The sequence below is a fragment of the Euwallacea similis genome, chromosome 12, assembly GCF_039881205.1.
Source record: "Euwallacea similis isolate ESF13 chromosome 12, ESF131.1, whole genome shotgun sequence".
Classification (NCBI taxonomy): domain Eukaryota; kingdom Metazoa; phylum Arthropoda; class Insecta; order Coleoptera; family Curculionidae; genus Euwallacea; species Euwallacea similis.
The window spans coordinates 3,851,237-3,863,616 of NC_089620.1; the positions used below are offsets into that span (position 1 = coordinate 3,851,237).

Here is a 12,380-nt window from a genome sequence, read left to right on the forward strand (position 1 = left end):
TATTCAAAAAAGTATACGTGTCAAGTTAAGGGAAAATGAGCAAATTTAGTGCACTCAAAGTTGGGGAATATTAAATAAATCATTGGAGGTAAGTTTGGAAAGTAAAATACTTATCAAATGAAGATGAAGAAAATAATCGCAGAAATGGGAGGAATGCAATAACTCTACGTACTACAATTAATCTAGTTTATAGCATTACCCATGGTAATCCAAATAAGATTTTTTTCTCATAATCAAGTCATGGTAAATTGGAACAACTTTTCATATCTAACAAAAGCTCTGACTTTAGATTTAGGATTGAAATTAGTAAGTAGAATGATTATGTAATGCATATATTAGTGAAAGGAGGTACAACATGAGTAATATAGTTCATTCAAATAAAAACAATAACTGTGATAACTTTAGTGTAAGAGGACTACAAAGAGCCGTTGATAACATATTTGATAGCTTCTTTACAGGATGGGACTCAGAGCTTTCCAGAAGAGGTAGTAGTCTATTACCAGCTTGCGATTTTTATGAAACAAAAGAAAGCTATTGTCTCTCGCTAGAGCTACCAGGTATTTCCAAAGAAAGCATAGACATTAGTATATCTGGCGACAGCTTAATAGTGAAGGGTGAAAAGACGTGTAATAACGAGTCAAAAGATAAGCAGTTTTACCATCGAGAAAGATACTATGGATCTTTCTATAGGTCTATTCAGCTTCCAGTAAATGTAGAGCAAGATAAAGTGTCTGCTAATTTTTCAGATGGAGTATTGAATGTAACCATACCTAAGTCGGAGAAACATATCAAGAGAATTGATGTAAAGTAACCAGTAAGTAATAGCAGGCTTCTAGTTTGAGGCTTGCTACTTTAAATTATTATAGATGGAATGTAATAAAGTTCAATTATCTTTTCTAGATCTAAATTTTTGTCTTAGCGTATTTATTATACAGATAGTGTAAAGCCTTTGTTAAGCTTACATATTGTCAATAATCTATTAATAATTCTTATGGTATAATTGACTTTGAAGAAAGAGGGAGTATGAGTGAGGCAAATCCAATAGTTACATTGAAGGCTAAAATTAAAGAATTTGGTTTTAGTGAATTAAAGGCTGGTGAGAGCAATAAATCAGCAAACTCTGGTGAAACAATGTATTTCGATTTTCCAAGAATGAACTTTGTTATTAATGGAAAAATTATAGATACAGTTTTAACCTCTGCGTTAATGGAAGGAGCTCAATATCGCAAAAGCAACCTTTTTAATAGTTATGATATATACAGTACTGAAACCGCAAGAGAAAAACAAAGAGAAATAGATACAGATTATGGTAGAGCTTTTGTTGATTCAGTCCTCAAGGATCTTGAAAAGGAACTTGCACATAATGCGTTATGTGAATTATGGAAAAGTCACTGCAAAAATTCTGAAATTCCTGATTATCAGAAAACCACCTCATATGGGAAAGATTTTGAGAGATTTTACAATGCTGGAAGAGAGCATCTGCATCTATTACTAAAAGTAGGAGATGAGAATAAGAACTATCGCCCATTTGTAAAAGAAGTCTTTAAGGAAATGTTCCAATACGCAGAAGCAAGTGTTCCGAATGACCCTATTTTAGAAGAAATAATCACTAATTGTAACCAAGCGGGGTATGAATTTGCTGTAAGCATCCCTATTCTTGAAAGTTCACTCTTGGAATATGGATTAAAAGGTGAATATAGCAAGAATAAAACAATGTGTATTGATTGTGCTGATCCAATCAGTACAAAAGTAAAATCTGATATGTTAGTGTTCGTAACGAAGTTTGATAACCCAGGAGAAAAAATATGCGATCTATCGACTTCACTTGAATTTGTACTTGAGTCTCAAGATGGTAAAGATGGTGTAACCTATAAAGATGGCAAATTATTACTTACTATTCCTAAGGAACTAAAAAATTATAAAGGGGAAAGTAGAAACTTGTTTGATGTTATTAAAGAATATTTTCAAAAATTCTGCGAAAAATTAGGATTTAAATTCAAGATAAAAACACAAAAAATAGAGCATGATTTGGACGATTCGCTGAAAGTAAATAGTCATCTTGAAAGCCTAAGACCACCTATTTGTAGTAATAATTATGCTCTTGGTCATTAAGTACTTTAAACCATAAGCTCAAGTTAGAGAGAATGGCACAAATGTTATTAAACAATAAAAGTTATAGTTGTATCTGGTTACTTAAGTTAGCTATAGAAGGCCTTCTGTGTATATTAAAAGGGTATTTATTTTGTTATTTAAGTTTCCTCTTTTGGAACATAGAAACATCCTAGGAATAATCCTACTGAATTCTATGATATTATTTTTTGTAACATTGTTATAGACATCATGATAAGGGGGCTGGCGAAGGGTGTCATGTAAATTTTTTCGTTTCTAACGGTTGTTAACGTGTTGCCAAAAACTATGCAAGAAGTCTATTGAAATCGCGTATATCGATCGTTGTAAAATCACACAATTGCTCTGTAGAGCTATGCCCTGTAATAATTACTATACCATTTTGCTCAGAGCGTATTGAGATTAGGTTCAGCACTAATTCACACGTTGCACTATCAAGATTACAAAATGGTTCATCTATCAGCCAAACGTTTGCATTAGAAATCAAGAGGCGAGCAAGCGCAACTCTCCTTTTCCAACCTGCAGAAAGTTCGCCATATCTAATATTAAGTACAGGTTGCAACTGCAAGCAATAAATAGCTGCCACAATCAATTCTCTAGTATTTCGTATTCCTGCCCAGAATTCTACGTTTTGAGCAACAGTTAAGCTATCTTTACAGGCATTCTTATGGCCTATATAGACCATAGAAGGTATATAGGATTTTGGATCATCATATATATCTTTTCCGCAGTGCCTTATATTGCCTGATACCGGCGGTAAAAGTCCAGATAAACTTCTAATTAAGCTGGTTTTACCACTACCATTTGGACCAGTGATTAGAATCTTTGATTTTAGCTCAGCTTTAAAACTGAGATTTTTAAATAATACTTTGTTATTACGAGCGCAGGATAAATTTTCACATTCAAGCATGGATTATCTGCCTTTCCCCTTATGTTTACCTTGAGTTGAAGCCTGAGCTTTTACAAACAGCTCCCAAAATCCTTTCTGTCCGCCTTCTCTATGTATCAATTGTGCAAAACGCTGCATTAAACCATTACCCATCATAACCATCTTTGTCCATTTACCTACCGGTTTTGCTATGTCAACTATTTCTGGATCTTCTTTATAAATTTGCACATCTTTTTGTTTCTCGCGTAGCGTTTCTTGTTGTTTCAGCAACTCTTTTTGCTTGTTTTTTTGATACAATTCATTGAATTTTCTGTCTTCTTCCCACTCTTCTTTAAAAACTTTTCTAGGAAATATGATTTTTCTAATGTGATTTTTGTATATTTTTCTCAAAAAGAGAAATACTGCAGCGACAGCAAGTAACGTTATGCTATATATTATGATCTGTGTAAGTGGCATTTCCTGTATCTAATTCATTAAAAATACCCTTACTATTATACCATAATTATAGAAATTGTGCAATTTTTGTGTGAGTAAAGACAGTATAAAAGTAATACTGCTCTATTTCGTAAATTGCACAAATATCCGACGAATGGGCTTGTATGTAGTAAGGTTTATTTCTATACTTTTTAAAGAATTTAGAAGTGAAACAAACATGAACTGCTACAAGACTCACACGTGTGAAGAATTAAGGAAGAACGACGTAGAAAAGGAAGTTACCCTTTCTGGATGGTTATACCGTAAGCGTGATCACGGCAACCTAATCTTTGTTGATTTAAGAGACTTCTATGGAATCACTCAACTAGTATTTAATAATGACAAAGACTTTTTTGATGAGATATCAAATTTAAAATTGGAAAGTGTAATTACTGTTACAGGAATAGTTGAAGCTAGAACTGAAGATACGGTAAACACCTCTATCGCAACCGGGGGAATTGAGGTTGTAGTTAGCAATTTGCACGTTGAATCGGAAGTCGAGTTCCACCGTGATGAAGAAATAGCGAAAGAAGAAAGAAGTATATTAGCGAGCATTGCTGGCGAACAAGAATATCCGGAAAATATGAGATTTAAATATCGTTTTCTTGATTTAAGGCGTGAAAAAGCCCGCAACAATATTATTCTGCGCTCACAAATTATTGCAGAACTCCGCAAGCTCATGATAGAGCAAGGGTTGTTGGAAATTCAAACTCCAATACTTACTGCTTCGTCCCCTGAAGGTGCACGTGATTATTTGGTGCCAAGCAGACTAAATCCTGGTAAATTCTATGCATTGCCGCAAGCTCCACAGATTTTTAAGCAATTGCTCATGGTTTCAGGGTTTGATAAATATTTTCAAATTGCACCGTGTTTCCGTGATGAAGACGCAAGGGCTGACCGTTCTCCGGGAGAGTTTTATCAGCTAGATCTTGAAATGTCTTTTATAACTCAAGAAGACATCTTTCAGATTATTGAGTCTACCTTATATAAAGTGTTTGCTAAATTTTCTCGTAAGTCTGTTGATAAAGATTTTCCACGTATTACATATAAAGAGGCAATGCTCAAATATGGTTCTGATAAGCCAGATCTGCGTAATCCATTATTAATCAGCGATGTTACAGAAATTTTCCGTGATTCAGAGTTCAATATTTTCAAGAGCAATATCGAGCGTGGTATGGTAGTCAGAGCGATCCCTGCACCTAAAACAGCAGAGGAACCACGCAGCTTCTTTGATAAAAAGATAAAACATGCGCAAAGAGAATTCGGTGCTAAGGGTCTTGGATATATAACGTTTGATAAAGATGGTACTGCGAAAGGCCCGATTGCTAAATTCCTTGATGACAATAGGCTAAACTACATAAGAGAAGTAACGAATGTAGGGCCTGGAGATAGTGTGTTTTTTGCTTCTGACAAAGAGAATGAGGCAGCAACAATTGCAGGGAAAGTGCGCACTCTTTTAGGGTCAGAACTCAGTCTTATAGATGACAATATCTTCAAGTTTTGTTGGATCATTGATTTTCCCTATTTTGTATATGACGATAAAAGTAAAAAAATCGATTTCTTTCATAACCCATTCTCCATGCCACATGGCGGCTTGAAAGATTTAGAGGAAAAGAATCCACTGGATATCCTTGCTTACCAATATGATCTCGTTTGCAATGGAATAGAACTGTCGAGCGGGGCGATTCGTAATAACAAACTGGATATCATGTATAAGGCCTTTGCCATTGCAGGTTATAGCCGGGGAGAAGTTGATACAAGATTCGGTGCACTTGTACGTGCATTCAGATTTGGTGTTCCTCCTCATGGTGGAATAGCACCAGGAGTTGATAGAATAGTTATGCTGCTTGCTGATGAGCCAAATATTCGTGAAGTAATCTGTTTTCCTATGAACCAGCAAGGTGAAGATGTTCTAATGGGTGCTCCTTCCAAGGTGGAGGATAAGCATTTACGTGAGTTGTCTTTGCAGATCATTGAGTGAAAAATCTTATAGCAAGGAGCACCGGTTAATGATATATTAGGTTATGTTAAATCGAAAGATTATGACTAACATCCAAAAGGCAATACTATCGGGCATAATCTGCAGCATGATTATATGGTATGAATTAACTCTATTTGGAGTTTTAACACATATAATAAGCAATGTTTTTTTTCCTTCAGAAAGCGATTATTTAAGCACAATCAAATTTCTTGGTAGTTTTGCAATTGGATTTGGATTTAGACCACTTGGTGCATTTATTTTTGGTTACATTGGAGATAAATACGGCAGAAGGAAAATTTTGCTGACTTCCGTAATATTAGCTTCGATATCATCTACTGCAATTGCGATTATACCAAGCTTTAAAGAAATAGGAATATTTTCTCCTATACTGCTTCTGCTTTGTAGAATAACACAAGGAATGGCAGCAGGTGGAGAAACAAGTATCAATTCAGCTTTTTTAATAGAGCATTCAAGCGATAAAAAAAATCTAGGCTTTTTAGGTAGCATGAAAGCTTTTAGTGGTGCTCTTGGTTCTATTACATGCTTTGTAATGATAGCTGTTTGCAAAAAGTTTACAGGTGAAAATTATGAAATTTGGGGCTGGAGGTTGCCCTTCTATTTCTGCTTCATTATGGGCATAATAGGCTTTTTAACAAGATATATAATGGAAGAGAGCTTAGCATATAAAGTGCACGATCAAAATAAAAGCTTATCTAATTCTCCATTTTTAGAGTTAATCAGGGACTATAAAAAAGCATTTGTGATAGCAATTGGACTTGGTATTGCTCAAAATGCAATCGTTTATTCAGCAATCATGTTTTACAACATATCTGTAAAAGAATTTACCCTGTCAGGCATCGATATTAAAAATGTAGTAAGAATTATAAGCGAAATTATATTTGGAACATCTGCAGTGTTGTTCGCAACGTTATCTGATAAAGTTGGGAAGAAAAACGTGATGGTTCCTGTACTAATAGTATTAGCTTGCGCTAGCTTACCGGCATTTTCGCTACTGTCCTATGATAACCACTATGTTATAACGCTCACTTATTGGCTAATAACCATACCAATAAGTGCATCTTTTGGAATATATAATTCTCTTGCTTGCGAGTTATTTCCAACGAAAGTTAGGTGCACGGGCTTTAGCCTCGCACATAACATATCTGCAGGAATATTTGGTGGCCTTTCTCCATCCATATGCATGTGGCTTATAGAAAAAACCGAAACAAAACTTGCAGCAGGCATTTATCTTACTGCCTGCGCATTAATTAGCCTAATATCTGTGCTTCAAATTAAAGCCAAAGACAGAAAAGTTGATTGGTGAAATCGTTTCAGTCGAAAAATAGCGCTTCAATGGATTTTTCGATGTGTTTAGTGATAGGAGCGGTGATAGTGATTTCTTTATTGTTTGGCAGTTTTAAAGATAAAGAATGCGAATGAAGGTGAATTTTATTTGCTATCCCATCAATAAAAGCTTTTTTACCACCATATTTACCGTCACCAAGAATAGGGCAATTTATATGAGCTAAATGTGCACGTAACTGATGGGTTCTGCCGGTAATTGGTTGTAATTTTAAATAAGCAACATTGTGTTTGGATTTTGCTATAATTGAAAAATGCGTAGTGGCATTCTGAGGTGAATTTTCATCAACGACCACTTTTTCTTGACCTGAAACATATTTTTTCACCAATGGATAGTCTATTGTTCCACTATCCTTGCTCGGTATGCCAGAAGTTAATGCTAAATAAGTTTTTTTTACTCTTCGTCCTTTAAATTCTTCCATAAGGTATCTGGCAACATTAGCGTTGCGTGCGAATATTATCACTCCACTCGTATCTCTATCTAGCCTATGGACAATTTTAAATGTTTCTCCCTCTCTTATTTGGTCAAGCAAATCACTCATGCTAATCTTTACTTTTACGCCACCTTGAACGATGACCCCTGCGGGTTTGTTTATAGCTAGTATATATTCGTCTTCATATAATATGTTCTCTCTTAGTAGATTCACTAACTTTTCATTATATTTGCGATCAGAATTAGCGTTTTCAATATAATTCAAGTGCTTCAGCGTTATAGTTTGCCCAGAATTTACTCTATCACTGGACTTTGCTTTGCAATCATCAACTTTGATTAATCCTTTCCTTAAAGATTTTTCAATTACAGATTGCTTTAAATCAGGAAAGATTCTTCTGATGTACCTATCCAGCCTAACGTTATCGTCTTCTATTAATATGGTTTTTATACTTTGTAGCATTCCATTATTTATAATGAATATCTAGTGAAATGTCAATTATTGGTGTCATTCCAGTGTCAAGCACTGGAATGACACCGAAGGGGCTACTGCCGTCATAAAGGAACCAGTGTCAGCTACTCGGATGACAGGAGAAGGAGACTACTGAGATGACAGCTAGCCTGACAACCGTCATCCCGCTGCTTGTTAGCGGGATGACGGTTCGCGGCGGCATGACGTAGAGCTTGCGTTAGCTATACTTTTATACTCACCAACTCAGCTGGATCCAAGTAGTCAGAGCACTGGGATGACAAAAAAAGGAGGGCACTTGGATGACGGGAGAAGGAGCTATTTGGATGACATCGTTTACTATACAATGTTTGTACAGTTCTGGATAAAAAAATTAGCTAACAAATTTATAAACATCAGTATACAGCTCATCAACGCTTGGTTCTTTACTATTTTTGGCAAAATCTTCCGACTTTTTTACTAAATCACGTATTTCCTTATCAATTACTTTGCACTCTTCTTCTGAAGCCATTTTATTATCTGTCATGTATTTCTTTAAAGTGCTTATAGGGTCATGATTTTGCTTCATATCTTCAACTTCTTCTTTTAAGCGATAAGTAGCAGGATCTGACATTGAGTGACCGCGATATCGATATGTCTTCATTTCAAGCAGGATAGGCCCTTTTCCGCTGCGTGTGTGTTCCGCTGCTTCGCTTGTAGCCTCATAAACAGAGAAAAAATCCATTCCATCAACTTGTTTTCCAGGAATACCAAAACTTTCTCCTCTTTTATATAACTCTGTTACTAAAGTTGATCTTTGCACGGAGGTTCCCATTGCGTATTCATTATTTTCTATGATGTAAACCACAGGCAACTCCCATAAAGATGCCATATTAAACGATTCATATACTTGTCCTTGATTTGCAGCACCGTCGCCAAAATATGTAAATACCACATTATCTTTTTTCTTATATTTATTAGCAAATGCTATTCCTGTGCCAATTGGAACTTGTGCTCCCACTATTCCATGCCCGCCGAAGAATTTTTTTTCAACGTCAAATACGTGCATCGAACCACCTTTACCTTTCGAGCATCCTGTTTCTTTGCCGGTAAGCTCTGCCATTACAACATTTGGATCAGAATCACATGCGAGCATTAAGCCATGGTCTCTATAACTTGTGATAAAAGCGTCACCTAATTTTGATGCAGCTTGAGTTCCAACTGCAACTGCTTCTTGTCCTATTGATAGGTGACAGAACCCGCCTATTAATCCCATCCCATATAATTGTCCTGCTTTTTCCTCAAATCTGCGTATGAGTAGCATTTTCCTGTAGAATCCAATTATCTGTTCTTTAGTGAAATTTTCTGCTTTCATATCGATTTCTTTTTCATTAAACTAACACAATACCAGGAATTTTAAATTTTTGCTAATGAACTATTACCACTGGCTTGAGGCTTTTCACGTTATCTCTGTTATCATGTGGATGGCAGGTATGCTTTATTTACCCAGGCTTTATGTCTACCATGCAACTGTAAAACCGGGATCGGAAAATGATAGCTTGCTTCAAACAATGGAAAAGAGGCTACTTAGATATATCATAAACCCTGCAATGCTTTTCTCACTTGGTCTTGGAATTACACTAATGGTTATTAGGGAAGCATATCGTGAAGGGTGGTTTCATGTAAAAGCATTTGCAATACTTTTGATGTTAATTATTCATATGCTACTTGCAAAATATAGGAAAAATTTTGCAATGGGTTCGAATAAGAAGTCACATATTTATTTTCGCGTTTTAAATGAAGCAGTTACAGTATTGATAATAGTTATAGTTATTATGGTTGTTGTAAAACCTTTTTGACTGACCTTACCCAAAAAAAGCAGAAAGCTCGTATCTGTTCAGATGCATGGCTAATGTACAATACTGAAATAAAAATTCCAGTGCTCCCTTTCTTGTCATCCCAGTGCTTGACACTGGGATCCAGCTTTCTTTACAAATTCACCAAAAGTGCTTCATTCTATAACGCAAAACCCATACTCACCAAACTCAATGCATTACTTGCAATTAAGTTTCCTGGATGCCAGTGTCAAGCTACTCGGATGACACCATTCTTTTTCCTGGATCCCAGTGTCAAGCGCTGGGATGACAAGAAGAGGGCACTGCCCTCTTGGATGGAAGCCAGTGTTAGCTACTTTCATGACACCCTGACAACCGTCATCCCGCTACTTGTTAGCGGGATCTAGAGATACCGTGATGGTATGACGTAGGGGTTGCCGAGAACTTGTCATCCCAGTGCTTGACACTGGGATCCAGTTTTTCGTATAATTTTGTCAAAATCTATTGTGCTAGCAAGTTCACTAGCGTCACGCGCTGGTCTGTTAGACATTTACGTGTAGGGTGAAGAAATTTTGAAAAAGACATACCAAATATGAAAGGCCTATATATTAAAACTTACGGCTGTCAGATGAACGTTTATGACTCCGTTTTAATGGAAAATGTAATTAAACCTTTGGGGTTCAACGTTGTTAGTGATGCAGGGAAAGCCGATTTAGTGATACTGAATACTTGTCACATTAGAGAGAAGGCAGCAGAAAAACTTTACTCAGAGCTTGGGAAGATTCATTCGTTACGAAAAGAAATGACTATAGTGGTGGCTGGGTGTGTAGCGCAAGCAGAGGGAGAAGAAGTGTTCAGAAGGGCTCCTTTTGTTGATATTGTTGTTGGTCCGCAGAGTATCGCTACCTTACCGGAGCTGATAGTCAAAGCAAGCAGAAGTAAAGGTCATGTAATAAACACTGATTTTCCTGAAGTTGCAAAGTTTGATAAATTGCCAGATGAATGCTATGGCAATAGCCAGGGGTCTTCTGCGTTTCTTGCCATACAAGAGGGTTGTGATAAATTTTGTACGTTTTGTGTAGTGCCCTATACTCGTGGAGCTGAGTATTCACGGCCAGTGAATGAAATATTTCGTGAAGCATTGAAATTAGTTGCAAATGGGGCAAATGAGATCAATTTGCTTGGTCAGAACGTCAATGCTTACCATGGGGAGTGCGAAGGGGAAGTGTGGGATTTAGGAAAATTAATTAGTCATATTGCTAAAATTGAAAAGCTAGAGAGGATTCGTTATACAACTTCTCATCCAAGAGATATGCATGAATCTCTCTACTTGGCACATGCGGAAGAGCCAAAGCTCATGCCGTTTGTTCACCTGCCTGTGCAGTCTGGTTCGAATAAAATATTGCACGCGATGAACAGGAAACACACTGCAGAGGAGTATTTGGAAATAATAGATAGATTTCGCAAATTGAAACCTGAAATCGAATTTTCTTCTGATTTTATTGTTGGTTTTCCTGGAGAAACCGAAAAAGACTTTGAAGAAACTATGAAATTAGTAGAAAAAGTTAGATATGCTCAGGCTTATAGTTTTAAATACAGCCCAAGACCAGGCACACCGGGAGCGGAAAGAAAAGATCAAGTACCAGAAGAGGTTAAAACAGAGCGCCTTCTTCGTTTACAGAAATTAATTAGTAAGCAACAACTTGAGTTTAACCAGAGTATGGTAGGCAAAACTATACCTGTTCTATTTAGCGATAAAAAAGGTAAATACAAAAACCAAATTATTGGTAAAAGCCCATATATGCAATCAGTGTGCATTGATGATCCTGAAGATAAATACAGGGACAAAATAGTAAACGTGAAAGTGTTGGAAGCTCGGCAAAATAGCCTATTGGGTGTGCCTTTCACTGATTTTAAGCAGCATATTTAATCAAATGTAAGTCTTAAGCAAAAGAGTATTGAAGATATGAGTATCTGTTCAGCAGAGTGGCAAAATAAGGTAGATGAGAAAAGACAACTATAGGAACAAATGGGTGTCATGCCAGTGCGTGACACTGGCATCCAGTCCTTTTGCACAGTTCCATCAAAAACGTTGTAAAGCGCTTTCGTGTTTACCAACTTAGTGCCCAATCTGGATCCCAGTGTCAAGCACTGGCATGACACCATTTGTTGTAAACTCACTTTTACTCTATGGTTATACTACCTTGCCGCTATCCTGAACGGATATGCTTAATACAGTAAAAGTCCGTAAACGATTACAGAATTTAGACCTACAAATAGTAGTCTTAAGCTTACCTATATCAATTTTTTGTACAAGATGAGTTAGTAACAACTTTATGTATAAAATTGAAGAAGAATAAAAATACAATAACGAGCATTAAATTAAATATTCCCACCTTTAAAAAACCTTCTTTATATATTTCTAAAGATTCTAAATAATTTATTTTACCATTTACTGAAGGAACTGACATAAATTTTGATATTGCAACTCCGGCTAGGTTAGAAAACGCTAATGACAGCATTACTATACCCATCACTACTCCTCTAAGGTTTTTGGGGGCTAGTGTAGTTGCTTGTTCTTGGACCAATGGAGCAATACATAATTCTCCCAGTCCCATAAAGGAGATAGCAATTATTAAATATAAGTATTCTACTTTACCTTCAATGTTAGAGTTTAAACATCCTATGTACAGTGTGAAAAAACACATAGCCATTGTCAGAAGGCCAAGGGTAAACATGGAAGTTGCATATTTTTGCTTAAACTTCATGTATGTTCCAAAAAGAAAGCCAAATATTATAATTGACAAAGGATTTATGGCTTGAGAAACTGAAGC

The 12,380-nt window shown here is 36.2% G+C and overlaps 3 protein-coding genes across 3 annotated transcripts; 1 reads left to right on the forward strand and 2 right to left on the reverse strand.

Annotated features, from left to right (window-relative positions):
- The first annotated feature begins 355 nt into the window (after positions 1–355).
- LOC136412742 (small heat shock protein C2-like) lies at positions 356–811 on the forward strand. Its single transcript, XM_066395912.1, has one exon. It carries the CDS (start codon positions 356–358, stop codon positions 809–811), a length of 456 nt encoding a protein of 151 aa, XP_066252009.1.
- A 5,991-nt stretch (positions 812–6,802) lies between these two features.
- Positions 6,803–7,726, reverse strand: LOC136412743 (ribosomal large subunit pseudouridine synthase C-like). Its single transcript, XM_066395913.1, has one exon. It carries the CDS (start codon positions 7,724–7,726, stop codon positions 6,803–6,805), a length of 924 nt encoding a protein of 307 aa, XP_066252010.1.
- A 379-nt stretch (positions 7,727–8,105) lies between these two features.
- On the reverse strand, positions 8,106–9,086 carry LOC136412744 (pyruvate dehydrogenase E1 component subunit alpha-like). The gene has a single exon (XM_066395914.1). The coding sequence runs from the start codon at positions 9,084–9,086 to the stop codon at positions 8,106–8,108; it is 981 nt and encodes a 326-aa protein (XP_066252011.1).
- Between the last annotated feature and the right edge of the window lie 3,294 nt (positions 9,087–12,380).

What these genes read in the sequence shown, in the direction of transcription:
- LOC136412742 (XM_066395912.1), top strand. Translation starts at nt 356, where the DNA reads ATGAGTAATATAGTTCATTCAAATAAAAACAATAACTGTGATAACTTT.
- LOC136412743 (XM_066395913.1), bottom strand. Translation starts at nt 7,726, where the DNA reads ATGCTACAAAGTATAAAAACCATATTAATAGAAGACGATAACGTTAGG.
- LOC136412744 (XM_066395914.1), bottom strand. Translation starts at nt 9,086, where the DNA reads ATGAAAGCAGAAAATTTCACTAAAGAACAGATAATTGGATTCTACAGG.